The sequence below is a fragment of the Cavia porcellus genome, unplaced genomic scaffold (genome assembly GCF_034190915.1).
Source record: "Cavia porcellus strain 051 isolate PalLab524CR breed Dunkin Hartley unplaced genomic scaffold, mCavPor4.1 scaffold_2, whole genome shotgun sequence".
NCBI lineage: Eukaryota > Metazoa > Chordata > Mammalia > Rodentia > Caviidae > Cavia > Cavia porcellus.
The window spans coordinates 8,127,778-8,144,719 of NW_026947485.1; the positions used below are offsets into that span (position 1 = coordinate 8,127,778).

At 47.8% G+C, this 16,942-nt stretch overlaps 1 protein-coding gene across 3 annotated transcripts in view; it reads left to right on the forward strand.

Moving 5' to 3' along the window:
• The window catches only part of Gsap (gamma-secretase activating protein), a 75,308-nt gene that overhangs the window by 8,811 nt on the left and 49,555 nt on the right, over positions 1–16,942 (forward strand). For all 3 annotated transcript variants that reach the window (XR_010043656.1, XM_063237620.1, XM_063237623.1), the window contains exons 4-8: positions 2,501–2,570; positions 2,983–3,036; positions 10,636–10,724; positions 14,170–14,239; positions 15,411–15,460. Coding sequence is in view for 2 of the 3 variants with exons in the window: in XM_063237620.1 (XP_063093690.1) it covers positions 2,501–2,570; positions 2,983–3,036; positions 10,636–10,724; positions 14,170–14,239; positions 15,411–15,460 (333 nt within the window). In the remaining variant the exon portion in view is untranslated. The remainder of the gene's footprint in view (positions 1–2,500; positions 2,571–2,982; positions 3,037–10,635; positions 10,725–14,169; positions 14,240–15,410; positions 15,461–16,942) is intronic.

Here is a 16,942-nt window from a genome sequence, read left to right on the forward strand (position 1 = left end):
AGGATAAACTAAGGAGAAACTGATATAGCTTTTTAAAATACTTAACCTTACTCCTCTACTGTGGTCATTACCGTAGGCATTGCCAGTTGCTCTAACAGAATACCTGAGACTTAGCGGATTACAAAGGACAAAGTTATAAAGGATGACTGCTGTTGAAACAGACCTGCTTTTGCAGTAACTGAGGCGTCACAGTCTCTACAGCGCTAACAGAGGGCAGAGGCCAAAATGTCTTCTTGATTCTGTTGACTTTTGCCAAATTCGGAACATTTCAGTCATCAATTGTTATATCTCCATAACTTTTTCACGGCTCATGATTGCTGAATGTTAATTCTTTTGTCATCTTTTCATATACCTCTGTCATTTTGTCCCTTCCTTCTTCCCCCAGTTAATTTTCTTTCTCTTGTTCAGATTAAAATATTTTCATTATTTTATTTTCAAATTCACTGATTCTTTACCTACCATCTTGTTGCATTAATCCATTCAGGTTTTTAAAAATTTTGATTATTATAATTTTTAGTTAAAAGTTTCCTGTTTTCCATTTATTCTATTTCCTTGCTGAGACTTCTCTTTTTTCCTTTTGTCCCAGGCTATTGGTAGTTACTCACTGAAGTGTTTTTAAGACAGCTACCTCAAAGGCTTTATCAGAGCCGTCCGACATCTGTCATCTGAATGTTCCTGCCTGTCACTATGTCCTGGTTTCTGTGAGACGCGTGGTTTTCTGTCATGTCACAGATGCTTGGTGTTCTCTGTGTGCACGCTGGATCTCACTGAAGCCTCTCCTGCTGGGACGCGCTGGCTCAGAAGTGGGGAGCACAGCTTTGCTTCTGTCAGGGGGCGTGAAGGATGGCCTCCTTTGCCTGTTGAGGGGAGAGCCTTGCTTCTCCTAGGCAGGGCTCCAGGCAGCCCCTGGCCTCTCCCTAGCAGGCGGAGGCCTCACTCTTACTGCGTGGCAATGGGAGTTTTGGCTTCCATTCAGCCACTTTGGCCCCCGCCTGGCCAGGAAGGGGCACCCCCTGAGAGCCATGTTGGGTGGAGTCCAGTATTCCCGCAGAGCTTCTCTGAGCCTTTGGGTGGGGACCACAGTCCTGGTTTCCTTCCTGATCTTTTCTGATAACCTCGGACAGGTGGGAGAAGGGTGTTTTGTCACAGCTATGTGAGCTGGGGGTCGAGGTTCCCGCTCAGTCTCTCTGGAGGAGGTAAGAACAGGGTTGCCTTTGCCCCATGGTGTTTGGCTGGAATAGGCAGGTGGAGTCTAAAAGTTCTGTCTAGCTAGATCTCCCCTTCCCCGTTTCCTTGGCTGGAGTGTGGGTGTGTTTGTTTCTGTGTGCTCCTACCAGCATTTCTGTTGTGTTCCCTTCTTTAGCTTCAAATCTAGGACATACGATGCAAAACCGGTGTCTCACTCCTCTGGCCTTCCATCAATAACGTGTCTGCCTGTTTTCCCATTCAGTGCCTGGAACTGAACCCATGGCCTTTTGCGTGCTTACGTTTTTCTGCTTTTTAAAGTCTTCTTAGGTTTGCTTTATGTAATATCCAGGGATTTTAGCTGTACTTAGTGGGAAGAGTGGGGGGAGGTGGGTCCCCCCATCTTAGTCTCACTCTTTGAAGTTTTAACTGAATCATGCATTCTTTCTCCTAGCAAGTAGGAAGGGACACATCACTTATGCACGAGTAGGAATAACACCAACCTTTCTTCCTCACCCTGTCTCATCTCCTCCATTCCGTCTCATGGGGTCCCACCCTGGGGGTCCCCGCAGGAGTGAAATGTGATATAAGCTGGTGGAATACAAGTACAGAATGAGCTTGGGTGGGAACCAAAGGCAGGGAACCTTTCCTCGGATTTGGTGACATGTGAGCCGCTCTGTAATTCCCTTTGCGTAAGCTCATTTGGGGAAGGTTTCCTGAGGCTCTCAACTGAAGAATTCAATATTTGTACAATTTGACCCAGAAATCCCCTTTGGTGTTTGATTCTACAGCAATACCTGTACAGGTTCACAAAGATGAAGTTCAAAAAGGGAGTTCATTGTACTGTTGTAACACTTACCAGTGGGAGGTAAACGAAATACTCATCAGTTTTAGGGTCTGTTTTTTACACTTACAAGACTCCAACTGTGTGGAGACACAGATTTGATGCTAAAGAAGAGAACGAGCCTTACAATCCCGGGAGAGTGGCTCGGTGTTCTTGGTTGGGAACAGAAGGTTTGATACCTGGTCCACGGTCACACTGACAGCTAGTGGCAGAGTCAGGACTTGAACATGGATCTATTTTGGCTCCAAGGTCTGCGCTCTTAGCCTCTATGTTAGGTGTCCTGTGACAGTTTCAGTGCTAAGTAGGGCCTATTTTTCTTAGAGATAAAAGTCCCAGTGTCTCAGCATGGATGAGCTGATTTGTCAAGGGTTCTTCAGTAAAACGTTTTGCTATAATACTTGGTACAGGGTTAATTTACATACAATTGTCATTTGAGATAAAACTCCAAATTAAACATTTTTGTTTTAATAGCGTCTGTATACCTTTGAGAAAGACTTGCAAGTTGTCAGTTGCTCAGTCAACAATGAGAGGACTTTGCTTGGTAAGCTAGATTCTTTTACTTATTTATTTTTTTTGTCTTTTTCCTTTTTATCGGTACCGGGGATCGAACTCATGACTGCCTGCTTGCAAGGCAGGTGTTTATGCTGCTGAGCTAAATCCCTAGCCCCAGCTGGATTCTTTTATTGCTATATGTTTTTTAAAGAGTTTTCAAGGGGTCCAAAGGCCTGGATTTTACTATATTTTATATCCTATAACAATGACTAAAAATATTCTTGAGAAATTTGGTTTGAAATTTAGAATCTGCAGGATATGACTGCAGAAATGAATCCTTTCTGTACCTGAATTCTCCTCTGACAGATCCTTTGAACTCTCATTTGATTCAATTCTAAAATACTAAATTTTAACAAGGTACTGTGTGGGTCAGTTGCTAACGGATGTTTTTCCCTCACCAGCTGCAAGTTTCATTCAATCCACTGAAGAAGGAAGAAGGAATGAGCTTCAACCAGGTAATGAAATTTTACTTTTCCGTGCATATGGGTAGATGAAAATTTATTGGATTCAAATTGCAAGCATCTTTAGAATGGAAAGGCTGTGATCACTTAAGTATGAAAAAGAGTTAAAAAATATTTTGCTTTTAAGCACATAAGAAGGAACAGAAGTTAATGCAATAGTAAACAGAAGATGTTTTTGGGTGATAAATTCTTAGCATGTGAAAACTAAATAAATGGTAAGAACACCCTAGAGTCCCATGGCTAAGAGCTGGTGTAAAAGGTTGAACAAGTCTTGAATACCATTTTTAACATGATCTGGTTACATAAAAGACAGAAGATTTATATAACCTATAGAGAAAGCAAGTGATGATCTGGTTAAGTGTTAAATCGCACCCCAGACAAAGTCCCCCTACTCACTGGCCAACCCCACTGGATCACTTAATAGCCTTGTGACACTCCTAACATTTTAAATTTTTTTCTTTAACATTCTATGTCACCCACCCATCCATAGCACAGCAGTGTTGGCTACCTGCTGTGGCCAGGGCACATTGCGTAGTTCTGGGGATGCCATGTATTTAGGAGGGACAGTGACCACCTCCAGGAGCTTGGCCTCCAGTTCTGGGCTTCAACAGCCTGGAGGGCCATGTACACAAGTGGAGTAGATGAGCGTAGGAATACTGAAGTGCCTTTGCTGTTTTTATTTTCATATAGAAGCCAAGCAAATTTATTCTCTATGGTTCCTCCCGTCTGGCCACTACTCACAGGCTGTGTGTCATGGAGCAATAAATCCAGTGGGGCCAGCTTTATCCAGAGAAGTCTGATCTGTTAGGTGAAAGTCTTAATTATAAGTGTTGGTGTGGATGTTTTCAAAATCCTGCCATGCAACAGCCTTCACCTGTGGCCTGCCGCTGCCTGTGGGCCACCATTTCTCAGGCTCTGGTGCATGGGATCTCACCTCCGTTCCTTACCACTCTGATCCTGGATTCTTTCCAGCCAGTCTGTTTATTTAACATTTAAATCTCCTCCCTTGTAAGCACAGTTCCCACTCAGATGTGTCCTCCTGTGGTTGCATGTGATGGAAAATCCCTGTACACACTTTCCATGTGAGGCTAATGGGGCAGCCCGGTGCTTCCTGCGACACACCTGTCTCTGTGGAACCAGTCTAGAGAATCAAGCAACCAGGCTGAGCCTGGTGGGACCTTCTTGGGGTCTCTGCAAAATAGATAGGAGATGATAGGAGGCTCCGCCTGAGACCTGGTTATTTATATTACTCACCTGTACTGGTCACTTTCCTGTCACTGGGCTCTGAAACTTACAAGTGGAAAGGTTTATTTTGGCTCACAGATTCAGAGGTTTTAGTCCACGATTAGCCAACACCAAAGCAGAAATGGCCGATGGGTCAGCTGCTCGCACATGGCAGCCAGAAGCAGAGAGAGAAGGGAAGAGCTGAGGGCAAGAATGTCTCCCAGGTCACAGCCCAGCGACCACCTCTAGCCAAGCCCATCCCAGCAGCACATGCAGCCTTGAACTCATCAGTGAATTAATCTACCGATGAGTATAGTGCCACCATGATCCAGTTACCCTCCAAAAGCCCCGCGTCTGAACCAGGAGACTCGGGGGACATGTTAGTTCGAAGCCTTCTACCTGCCCTTGTTCCCTGGGAGCCGCCGTAGTTCTGTCACCTCCTCCTTCCCTGGTTGCCATAACTCTCAGCCACTCTTGGGATTAGGTGGAGCTGGGCTGGCTGAAGCAAAATCTATTGGACTTCAAAAATGAGACAGAAGAAAATCCCCTGTATTTCCTGTATTGCATGCTGACGTCCTCCTGATAGATGCTCAGACTGCTGGTCCCAGGTCCGCAAAGCCAATCAAACAATAGAAGCATTCAGTTGTTTTTGTACTTCAGCTGCTATCAACTCAGCCCATCCTCCGAACCAGCTGGTTGCTTATGGGGGCTGGGGGTGGGGTTCTTGATTCTCAGCCCGCAGGCCTGTGAGCTCACGTGAGAGTGACTGTATGTATTATAAAATGCGCTTTAGATCAACTTTAACGTTTTCTTTGACACAGGCAATCCCATTGCTCAGTCTTGGGAATTTGTGCCTACCCCTGAGAGAGATCTGCTTCCATCTTTGTGGCGTTAGGATGCCCGTTGTTACTGTATTGGGCATCTCGTAGCTAACGTCTCTGCCTCCTAGCTCACCCTGTATGCCAGCTCTGCCCAGGGTAAGCTGACAGTGCCTCACCTCCGCTGGCCTACCCGCCTTTGCTCTCTGCCCAAGGCCCTTGAGGTGGTGGGTTTATTACCCATACACATATTGCCTAGAAGTGTGTGCACCCACGATCGGTGGGGATCAAGGAGCAGAAAGGTAATCGTCCCGTCCTCCATCCCACGGGGTGAATCTGAGGTGCTTTTCAAGCAGCTTAAGGTCTGAGGTCAACACTGATTTGATAGCCCTTTCCAGCAAGTTCTTCTGCAGTTCGCTCTCCCCAGGACCTCATCATGGATAGAGCGATCCTGTCCCCGAGGTGGCTTCTTAGTCTGTGTATTCCTGGGAGTAGATTCAGGGCAAGGACTTGAGTGACTCATGTTTACTGGGGAGATGATCTAGGTGACACTGTCAGGGACTTTTAAACAGATCTAAAACCAAGGAGGGGGAAGCACCTGTCCTGGGAGCCAGCAGCCAGCACGAAGACCCCGAAGCCAGGCTGTGTTTGACCGATGCACTATTCAGGGGAAGCAGGCTGGCACTCTGGGAGTGAGGCAAAGGGTCACAGGGTCAAGCCCAGCCTGGGGAGTGTAGTGACTGCTGAGACCTTGTCTCAAAGTTAAACAAAAAAAGATTAAAGGGCCAGAGATGTAGCTTAGCATGAAGGCCCCGGGCTCAACTCCAAGTACCTCAAGGGAGAAATCTAGCAGGGCAACAAATCTGGGGTAGAGGATGAATCAAGAGGAGGAGGAGAAAAACTGAGGAAAATGGGGGTGAGGGACAGGCTGACCCTGTGGACCCCAGCAGCCAAGGTAAAGAGGGGGCCTTGGCCCTTTGGAAAGTGAGAAGCCGTGTGGACTCTGAGCGGGAGTGACCTGGCTTACTTTATCCCGGGAGCTCGGTAGCTGCTGTGTGGAGGATGGAGGAGGACGGGAGACCACAGGGAGGACTGGGAGCCCGGGGAGGACGGGGAGCCCGAGGAGGATGGAGAGCGCAGGGAGCCAGGTCAGAAAGCTGCTTACACAGTCCGGTGTTGTGGGCTGGGGCAGAAGTAGGGAGCAGAGGTCCTGTTCAGAAGTAGGGACAGATGCCTCAGGACGGGCTTCTGGATTTGACCAGCACATGGGAAAGAGAAACAGGTCAAGAGTGACTCTCTCCAGACTGTGTGTGCGTGTGCGTGTGCGTGTGCGTGCGTGCGTGTGTGTGTGTGTGTGTGTGTGTGTGTGAAGGGCCTGGTTTGTTTGTGCTCTGTGCGAGGCCCCAACAGACACAGGTGAGACTGAAGTCAGAGGCAGAGGCTCCGTGAGAATGGCTGCTCGGAGAGGGTGTGTCTGGCATCACTGGTGTTCACGCATCACTGGTGTTCACACCGGTTTGGTGTGGTTCAGTTCAGATCTCAGAAATGGTGGTGCCAGGGCAGCAGGATCTATCATAATGTTTTGTCCTTTGAGTGCATATTTTGGAAAGTTTATTTTGCCTGCCCGTGAATGACCTTAGCAGTCATTTGATTAAAAAGTGTGGGTTGCCCACGGGGTTGCTGACACTCTCACTCGCCGTGAGACTTTTCCATTGCAGAAGAGACAAATAGTGACATCCTTCACACAAAACAGAGATCTCTGAGCCTTGTACTTCACAAAGCGGCTTTTTTTTCTAGTGCTGGGGATGGAACCCAAGGCCTTTGCACTGACTACACCTCCAGCCTGTTTTTATTTTTTGTTTTGAGACAGGCTCTTGCTAAGCCCTTCAGTTACCCAGGCTTGCTTGAACTTGGTATTCCTCTCAGAGTGCTGAGACCTCAGGTATGCACCACCACCCAGTTTTTAAAAAAAAAAAAAACAAAAAACAAAAAACAAAACAGCTTCTCTGGAGATATAGGCACCAGCCTGGCAAGTGCAAGGTCCTGAGTTCGATTTCTGTTACAAAAAAAAAAAAAATCAGCAGAGCTTCTCCCCGTGGCTGTGCCCATAGCTGAGTTAATCTTTGATTTAGAAAATGGCCTTGCACAGGGAGTCACACCCAGCTGGCCCCTCTGCCCTCCCTGTGGAGCTGTGTCTGTCACGGGCACAGTAGATCCTGCTGGGTAACAGTGGGGGTGCCTGCATAGGTTGAGACCCCAGTGTCCCTGGGACCCTCAGAGCCCCACACCGTTAGGGACAGTCCAGCGTCCGAGGTGCTCCCTGAGCTCCTGTGGTCAGCGTTCCTCCTGGCCCGCTGTTCCTCCCTGGTCACCATTTCCTGAAATGTCCCCTCACCTGCTTGGGACAGGTCCCCTCCCTGTCCCCCTTCCTGCCTGGTCCATCTTGCCCTTCAGTGTGTCCTCCCAGGCCCCGCCTGTTGTATATATATATATATATTTTTTTTTTCCTCCTCAGCCTATGTTCCTTTTATCTTTTATTGTACACATTGTAGTCTGTAACGATACATTGCTCGTGGGGAGCTGACGCCTTCCCCCCTCCCCGCCTCTCCCTCCCCTCCCCACCTCTTGTTTCCCCTTCCCATCTGCAAATGCTCTGTCTCCCTGTTTCCTGTTGTCTGTCTTATTTTGGGCTTTCCTGACAGCTGGGCTTCTCGTGTCAGGGAAACCATTTGCTGATGACGCTTGTGTCTGATTTTTTTCACTTAATATTGTGGTCTCCAGGTGCCTCATTTCCCTGCAGGTGCCTCGGGCTTGTCCTCCTCTGTGGCGGAGAGTGCTCCACCTCTTGTAAAACCACATTTTCTTATCCATTCGTCTGCTGATGGCCGCCTGGCTGTAGGACTTGCGCTGCCTACCGCGGGGACGGCATGTGTGGGTCCGGAAGAGACTTTAGGAGGGACATGGCGCTACTTTGCCAGAAAGAAAGATAAACTTGTTTTTCCTTCCCAATTGCAAAAGATGGACTTTCAGGAGAAGAAATAAAATAATCACATGTCAGCTTATAAATGTATTAATTTAGTGACCCAATTTTGAAGTGACGTGTCAGGAGGAAAATTACTTTCTGCCTCATTCATCTTTCACAGAGCGTTTCTAGTCCATCTTTCTTCATGAGTCTCTTTGATGTCGATGGCTTTCTTATTTCTGGGGCCAGTTTTCGGGTCACCCAGTGAATTCCTAGTTTCACATTTCTCCCACTTACCAGGAACACAGCTCTTCCTAATGGGTATAAAATCCTCTCACCAGGTTCTTATCCTAAGCTACAGGTGCTCATTTATCAAACATTTGCTTTTTGTTCCATAGTGGTGTGCTTGTGATTCCATATAATTATAACTTACTTGCTGTCTTGTTCTTTCTCTCCCCTCCCCTCCCCTCCCCTCCCCTCCCCTCGCCCTTCCTTGGCATACTGAGGATAGAGTCCAGGGCTTCACACTGAGCCACTTCCCTGGCTAAATTGCCCAGGCTGGGCCCAGACTCCCTACCCTCCTGCTTCAGCCTCCCAGGTTGCTGGAATTGAGTGTGCACCTCCATACCAGGCCAAGGTTACTTCCTTTCTTTTTTTGAGGGAAGTTACTGGGGATCAAACTCATGACCTCATACTTGCCAGGCAGGTGCTTGTGCCACTGAGCTAAATCCCCAGCCCCCTGAGGTTACTTTCTTAAGTATCAAAAATGGTGTTGCTGTGGGCTGCTTACCATCTCCAGATTGTATTCTGCAAGTCCTCGAGAGGACATCCGATTATATCGAGTCTTAAGAATTCACGGTCAGGGCAGCGCCTTTTTTTCTAGGGTTGATCCTGGGCAGGGAGCTTGGACCTAAATGTGGGTGTCGGTGGTCACCCACTGAAGCCAGGCACTTCCTTCTCACTGCTATCTTTTGTGCCATTTGCTCAGGCGTGACATGGAGGCCCTCAGTGGTCACCATCGGTGCCACCTGCTCACTGTTCCTGTGGGAAACCCAGCTGCCACCCTGCTGATAGCTGCTCGTCTGCTTGTGCGCCAGGAATATCTGCACATTTTTATATATAAGCGATGTTCGCTGCTGTGCTGCAGGGTTGGAGGCACACTGAGTAGAGCGCTGATTATTTAGACATAAAGGCCTGGAGGGCTTGTGAGTTGTGGTGAAAATGGTCAGCGAATGGCCAGGACTCTCCCTCACTCCACACACCTGGGCTGTGTCTTGTGACGTCTGTCTGTCTCTTTTTTTCGTGGTGCTGGGGATTGAATCCAGGACCTCATACATGCTAGGCAAGCACCCTACATGGAGCTACACCCCTGCCCCTACTGTGGGTTTAAAGTAAACTTGAGAATAATTAGTCTTCCTTAAGGAATAGCTGATGTAGTAGAGAGCATACTTATACTTTCAAAATTCGGACGTGTCCCTTTCATACCATGTACAGCGATACATGTGCACCCATGTTTATAGCAGCACAGTTTATAATAGCTAAATCTTGGAAACAGCCCAAATGCCCACCAACTGAGGAATGAATAAAAAGGTATGGTATTTTTATATAATGGAGTACTACGCAGCCACAAAGAACAATAAACTTGAGGCTTTTATAGATAAATGGATGCAACAAGAAGCCATACTCATCAGTCGTGAGTTCAATTTTCCCGTACCAAAAAAAAGAAACCATATTCACAAGTGAAACAAATCGACTCGTGTGTATAAACACGGTATTGTCTCGCTAGTGTAGGACACTGTAAGAGTAATTAAGATCCAAAAGTTACAATAGATATAGCAAAAGGGAAAGAAACTGCTCAAAGGGAAATTATATTGTTTGAGCAGTCTTGCATGCCTGCATCTGGTAGCCTGAGCAATTACTCTGAAGATAACAATATGCAAGATAACAACCACGATTAAATTCCTGTCATCTTGTTTTGAAAGCCTGTATCACTGGTTTTTTTTGTCATCATTTTGCTTTTGTTGCTTTTTGTTTGCTTTTTGATTTTCCTGTTTTTTTTTCTCTTCAAAATTAAAAAAAATTCAGACACGACTATTTGTGAATCTCAGAATCGTGATAACTAGGGGAGAAATGAGACGTGCTACAATCCAATTTGTCACATCCTTGTGCCTTGCTGGCTGGCAAGAGTGCAAAGACTGGTCATCTTTGAGTTTCTTTGGTGCCTGCGGTTATTTCCAGGCCTGGCCAAAGACTTTCCTCTGGACATTTGTGTCCTTTGAGCATCCTGTGTATCTCACAGTAAAACAGCATCATTAGGATACCTGAGGGAAGCAGGTCGTTTGCTAAGCTGGCTCTTTAGTGTCTTCAGAAAAAGCGGCACACGTCCCTGAAGAATGGAACTGGGGATAGAATTACAGTTTATTTCATCTCCAGGGGCTTTATGATGACGAGAGGATTGTTTTGCTAGTTTATAGTCAGTGTAATGGGATTCACCAGAAGTTTCCCTATACACTTGGAAAAGATAATGCATGCTACACAAATATTATAAAAATAAAATTCTAAATACTAAAAACCTCCTTTTTCCTGTAGGTTCCAAATGCTTAACTTTGCTGGTGGAAATCTCCCCTGTTAACTATGTGAAGGTCCTAAAGGCCGTGGATAGCTGTGTTTGGGTACAGGTAAGTACCCTTGCTGGTTAACACTTACCACATTGCTAAAGGGTAGGAACCCCTGGGAAATGATATTTGCAGAGTGCTTTCACCCCCACAAGCATGTCGCAGTCAGAGTAGCCTTGGGAGGTGAAGGCCAGAGCATGGCTCTTCCTTGGTCAATGCAAACCAGGGTCTGAGACCAGCCAGTGCCTTGACTCTGCGGCTCTGAGGCTTGTCTGATAGCAAAGTGCTGTTCTTCATTTGATGAAATATCAAATATAAAAACACATGCATAATAAGTTTTAAAACAGTTCATTTAATGTCTGCATGCGGCTGATGGGCTGGCTAGGATGAAATGACCTCATCCCTGCCTCGAGCACCTACGGGAGCTGATACAGGAGCGCTTGTGCACGGTGGCAGTTGGTCTCCGTCATGTGCAGACTCTGTGTTTGTGCATCTTGCTCGCTTCAACAGTTTTTGTAGCTGGCAGCTAATGTGGCTCCTCCCCAGCCATCCGCAGACTGTGCTGAGAGGCGAGAAAGTTACAGTCACCCACGCTGGCGATGACAACATGCAGGTCCCAGCTGAGACTGTGCCCAGGGCTCCCACTCCATAAACAGTGTGGGCTGCATGACCTGGGGCCACACTGTTGAGTTGTTGTACTTTCTGTTGATGTCATTGTTTGCAGTGGCCTCTGGTGTCAGCAGGAAGCACTGTCTGGCTCCTAAGGGCAAGAGGGCGCAGATGCAGCTTAGGAGAGAATGTGTGTGCCCGCAGCCAGGCGTCCTTTGGGCATCAGTTACAGGGCTCTCGCCAGGAGCTCTGTGTTCAGCAACAACAGTGCACATGACACGAGGTCTGGAGCACAGCTCCCGTGGATGCCGGGCGTCCACTCCAGGGGGACAGCCCATGGCTGTTTGCCTGCATCTGGTTTCACTTTCTGCTCTAGGGCCAAGCGTGTTTTAGTCCCAGCTGGTGTCGCCTGCAGTTTCTGCCTCTGCCCGGCTCCCATTCCCCAGGGCAGCCCAGGGGCTCCCTCTTCTCCCCTCCCAGGTGTCCCCCAGGGGTGCAGCTTCCCCTCCGCTCCTGTCCTTCCCTCCCCGGGAAGCTGGGAAGCCACTCTGTGCCCTGTCATCAGGGCGGGGTGACCTGGGCCAGCGTGCTTCTCCTCTCTGCTTGCTTGAGGCTTGTTTGGCAGCCTCACCCAGGGCAAAGGATGGAGGTGTGGAAAGAAGGGGGAGAACCGAGGAAAGAGAAGTATGTGGGTCTGCAGCATTGGGAACAGATTAAAAGCAACTAAAAATTAAAGTGGTGAAAATGATGAATTTTGGTAAACTTTGAACTTTGTCTCCATTAAACAACTAAAGGTATATGATGCAGACAGCAGAAAAACCTGTGCTCCGAGTGAAATCTGTATGTGTTCTGGGGGGCCATCTCAGTTCCTGGTCTCAGTGCAGAACCAGGGAGAGAAGGGGAGGGGGGAGGGAAGAGAGAGAGGGAGGTGGGGGGGTAGGGAGGGAGAGAGAAGGCAGATGGAGGAGGGGGAAGGAAGAGGGGGAGGAAGGGAGTGGAGAGGGAGAAGGAGGGATTGAGCACAGGAGAGGGGAGAGAGGGAAGCGAGGGTCCTCGGAGCTCCACCCACAGCCCAGATCTTCACTTAGCCCCTCTCTGCCTCACCCCACCCCGACAGGCGCCATCCCACAGCCCACAGACTTCCCCCCCTTTTTCTTGAGGGGTTTCTGGGAGTGCAGATCCCTGTCACCGCCTTCCCACAGGATGCTGCTGGGTGGGCCTAGACCCGATGTGGCGCCCCTGAGGGTCCCCCAGTGCCAGCGCCAGGAGCCCCAGTGGGGAGACTCGTGCCTTTCTACCCCCGAGTCTGTCTCCACATTTGCGAAGATGCGAAGATGCGTGTTTTCCTAATACGCACAGCACCAGTCCAGCTTCCTGTTACAAAGCAGAGAGCTACCTGAGTGCTTCTGCCAGTGCTGGGTTTGAATCCTCTTTTGTTTTGACCTTCAGGCCTTGCTCTAGGGATGCCCCAGGCACCACCTAAAGGATTTAAAAACTCACATTTTTTACCCGGTGAGCCAGGAGGGTCCCCCAGAGGCTTGGAGGTTGGCATTTATGGCTCTTCTGAGAACCATGGTCCCCAGCAGCCACGCCAGCCACCTCTGTGGTCCCGGAAGCTCGTGCCGCTGCTGTAGGAGATCTCCTTGTCCACATCTCGGCCTCCCCATCATCCTGGCTCACAGGGTGCCGCCCCATTTGTGGACAGCCTCATCGGTCACCAGAATTAGCTCTGTGTTGTGTTTGTAGCCAAATTCTGTATTGCTGTCTCGTTTACGAGGTTGAGGCTATTGCTGTGAGAATGGTATACAGTTCGTGTTTTGTTTTTCACTTCTGAAGGGTTGATTTGGCTGTGAACACTGAAAGAAACCAATTCTAGTTCCGATTTACTGTTACGAAAAGTTCGAGCACCAAGTAATATATTTTATCCACAATTTTCCTAGGTTTTGGTGAAACTCAGGGCTACAAAACTAGGAAATAAAAGGTCCTTGGGTAATGCTTTAAGGTTTTTTTTTTTGCAGGGAACACAATCCTCTGATGGGTCTTAGGAATGTGTCTTTCTTGCCGTAAAACAGAAATGGGTTACAGCCCCCCTTGCGGTGGTGAAGAAATGAGACCCCTGCAGTCCTCCCATGACCGAGTTGCCTTCATGGGCTCAGCGGACTGGCCCAGGCCTTGTGGTGCCTGCTTTGCATGGCTGCGCCCCATGGTGGGGGGCATAAGAGAGAGATGGGGGCCTCCCGCCCCGTGGAAGTCGTTCTGTCTCAGAGGCTTTTAACATCCATATGCCACACCATGACTCACTGTCCTTTCCTGGAAAGTCCCTGGTCATGTTCTGCTTTGTTTCTTGGGTGTGAGACTTCAGCACTTGAGTGGGGAATATGTGTGCTTGACTCTCAGATTACACGTGTGCGGTCTAGTTGCACACTGGATGTATGAACTCCTCTGTGCGTGTGTGGGATAGAACAGAGCATATCAGCCTTGTCTGCATTGCTGCTGGCTGTCTTTGGAATCCACCGTTCTGAGCAGGAAGCATTATGCCTAGAAATACCTTCTACCTATGTCTTTCTATTTACCTGAATGGTGACAGAGTTGTACCAGAGGTCAGCTTCCTGCTGGGAAACTAAGGTCCTCAAAGAGTTCCTCTTCTGTCTGCTTGGGTCTGTGATTCCCCTAAACTATCCTGTGGGTCCCAGGCCCCTTGTAAATGGTATGCAGAAGTGGGACAGTCATCAAACACAGCCTTTTCTCTTGTGGTACTGGGAATTGAACCCAGGACTGGGTGTGCTAAGCAAGTGCTCAGATCACCGAGCTGCCTCTTCAGTTCTCTGAATGTTACTTTTGAAGTATGTGTCCAAGCAAAACAGTTGCTTAAGATTTTGATGAATTCTCCTTTTTACAGTTCCTGTACCCACATGTTGCAAGTCATCCTCTGCCATCAAGCCACCTGTTACTGGTTTCAGAAGAGAGATGTGAGTGTATTTTGGGTGGTGCATGGGGCACACAAATGGTGCATAGTCTTCTACTGAAGTGTGGGGCGAGAGGGAATGTTCCAGATGTCTTTGCTGTTACCGGGGATCCCATGGCCCTTGTCCATTTGAGCCACAGAGTTCCTGCGACAGAGCTTTTCCCTTGTGGCCAAGCATTGTTCCCTAAGCTTCATCTTGGGAATGATGAATTGCCAACTTTGTCAATGGTTGACTGCTGATGGAAGAGTAGTGTGGGTCATCCTTGCCACTTTCAATCCATTGTTCTTCAGGATGTCCATCACGATGGATAGCGTGATACAAAGAAGGAGACTTAGACGGAGAAAAGGGAGGCTTTGGTAGCAGGAATCTCAGGGCAGACCTGAGGACACATAGTAACTTGGCCAAATTCAAGTAGAAGAAAAAAAAATTCTGGCACAAGGTTAGGTTGTCACATGATGTTTTTAAATTTGGGAAGGGTAGGGGAAGACAGTTTCCTGGTAGACCTTGCCTAGGAAGCTTCCAGGTTATGAAATATAACTTCTGACTGAGAGTTTAAGGACAGGCTTGAACTGAAGAGCTGGGGCTGCGTTCAATCCCTATGTTCTTGCTCAATTTTTCTCATTTTTTAAGTAGAACTGGCAGAAGGTGAGGGTGACAGAATCTAAATTGTTAATGATGATAAGGGACCACCTACAAACTGACTTAGAGTGTGTAGGGAGAAACTGACCCCCACGCAAATGCCAGATATCCCAGCCCCATGAGTTTTCTGTCCAGATGTGCATGGACATGTGTTTGGTGTTTGGAACCTGAGGGTGAACCTTGCTCAAGGAGCCCTCGTTAGCCTCCTGTAGGACTGATTGGGGGGTGCAAGTACTTACGGAGTGGGGGGTAAGGGCTGAGTGCTTGTGTTTCGCTAATAGGAGTGTGGTCATGCCAGTCTTGAAACAGACTAGAAAGAGAGAAAGGGGAGAGGAGGTTTCTACTTTTTCTTTCTTTTTTTTGTTTTCTTTTCAACTCTCTATGGTGAGATTATTGTCTTTGATGATGCTGTTGTTTTTTTTTTAGACAGTTGTTTAATCTGTACTTGTTTTATAAAATTTGTTCCCAAATGTTAAGCAAAGAGTACTGACATTTCTTCTTGAAGGTTAAATTTCTTTTTCTTTTTTTTTTTAAGATATCGAGCAATTTCATATCCAAGTCACCCAAGAAGATGGGAATAGAGTGGTAAAGATCTGAAATTTCCTTTGCTTCAGAGTTCTTTCCTGCAGGGAACTTATTTCTGTTAAAGATAGATTAATGCTATTGATACACTGCAACTTTTTTGTCTCTGTCTTCCCAGATATAAACTTGCTATTGTACTATGTGAAACAAAGATGGGTGAAGGCATTAATGATCTCTTTTGTCTCCACCTGCTCCCAGGCTATTTCCTGAGGGACTAACAGACTAGGTGCCCTTGAGCAAACCTGCCTACCGGCCCCTGTAAAGCAGAGGCATTGAATTAGACGACTTCTGGAAGCTTTTGGAATCCTGTGATTTAAAGTTTATGTAGTTTTGATGTCATTTACTTAACAAATACTTTACAGTCATGCGATGTGATCTAAAAATACAATGAATATTTAAGTGGATTCGTTTTATGACAGTAAAATACACATAACCATGATCTCCTCTCCGCATTGTTCCTGTCACTTCCGGCAGCAGTCCTGGAAGTGCTCTTCCAGGCGTGTCTTTAGTTGCTCTATTGTGGCTGTTTTAAAAGTCTGAACCGATGTGTAACATTCACCCTTCATGGTCACTTTGACTGTGGGGAAGGGCCGGAAGTCACACGGTGCTGGACAGGAGGACGAGGTGGGTGAGGACACACTGATGTTTTCCTGGGCCTGCCTTTCTGTGGGCTGGCGCTCGGCAGCAGCATGCACCATGCTTTGACCACACCTCATAAAGACACGTGTGAAGGAGAGCTTCCAGAGCTACTTCCGAAGGTGGCAGGAATGACGGGATGAGTTTGAAGTGAGGGGGAGTGATTTGGGGGATTAGTTGCAGTGTATATTTTACGATAGTAATTTTTAAAAGTTAAACATTCACCATGTAGTTCAATCAGCCCTCCTCTAGTATCCTGAGAAACTCACTCTTCTTTCCACATTTCATTTTCTTTCTTTTGAACAAGTGTTCCTTGAGTATGATTTACATGCTAGAATTGGATGCAAACTGAAATGCTGTGAAAGGGTGCATCCTCGCTGGGGGAGGCCCTGGGTGAATTGAAATGTAACTGGGAAAAGAGCAAGCCAGGCAGCATAGGAACACTCTGGGGGCTCTGCCTTCACCCTGGGGAGGCGAGGGGCGCTTTGCACAGGGGGCAGTGCCTGTGTCAGGACCCGGAGGGTGGGTGGTTAAGGACTGCTAGCGATGGAGCAGGTCACCACCCTCACCGTGGCGATGGTCAGGTGAGAGCTGTGTCCAGAGCCCCGGTCAGCTTCTGGCCACCCTGGGTTTGTTGCAGCCCTTCCCCTGCCCAGGCCTGAGGGTCATGTTGGTGTCTGTGTCTTGGGTGGTGAAGCTCTTTTACCTGCACGGCCTGACTGAGGGTTCTATCAGTCTTCTCCTAGGGAAGCTGTTATTTTGCGATGGGGTGGTCTCTCTCTGACAGCCCCAGTCTGACTGCTAAACTCAAAACTAGAATAAGACAGTGTATTTAGAGCATTTGGAAAA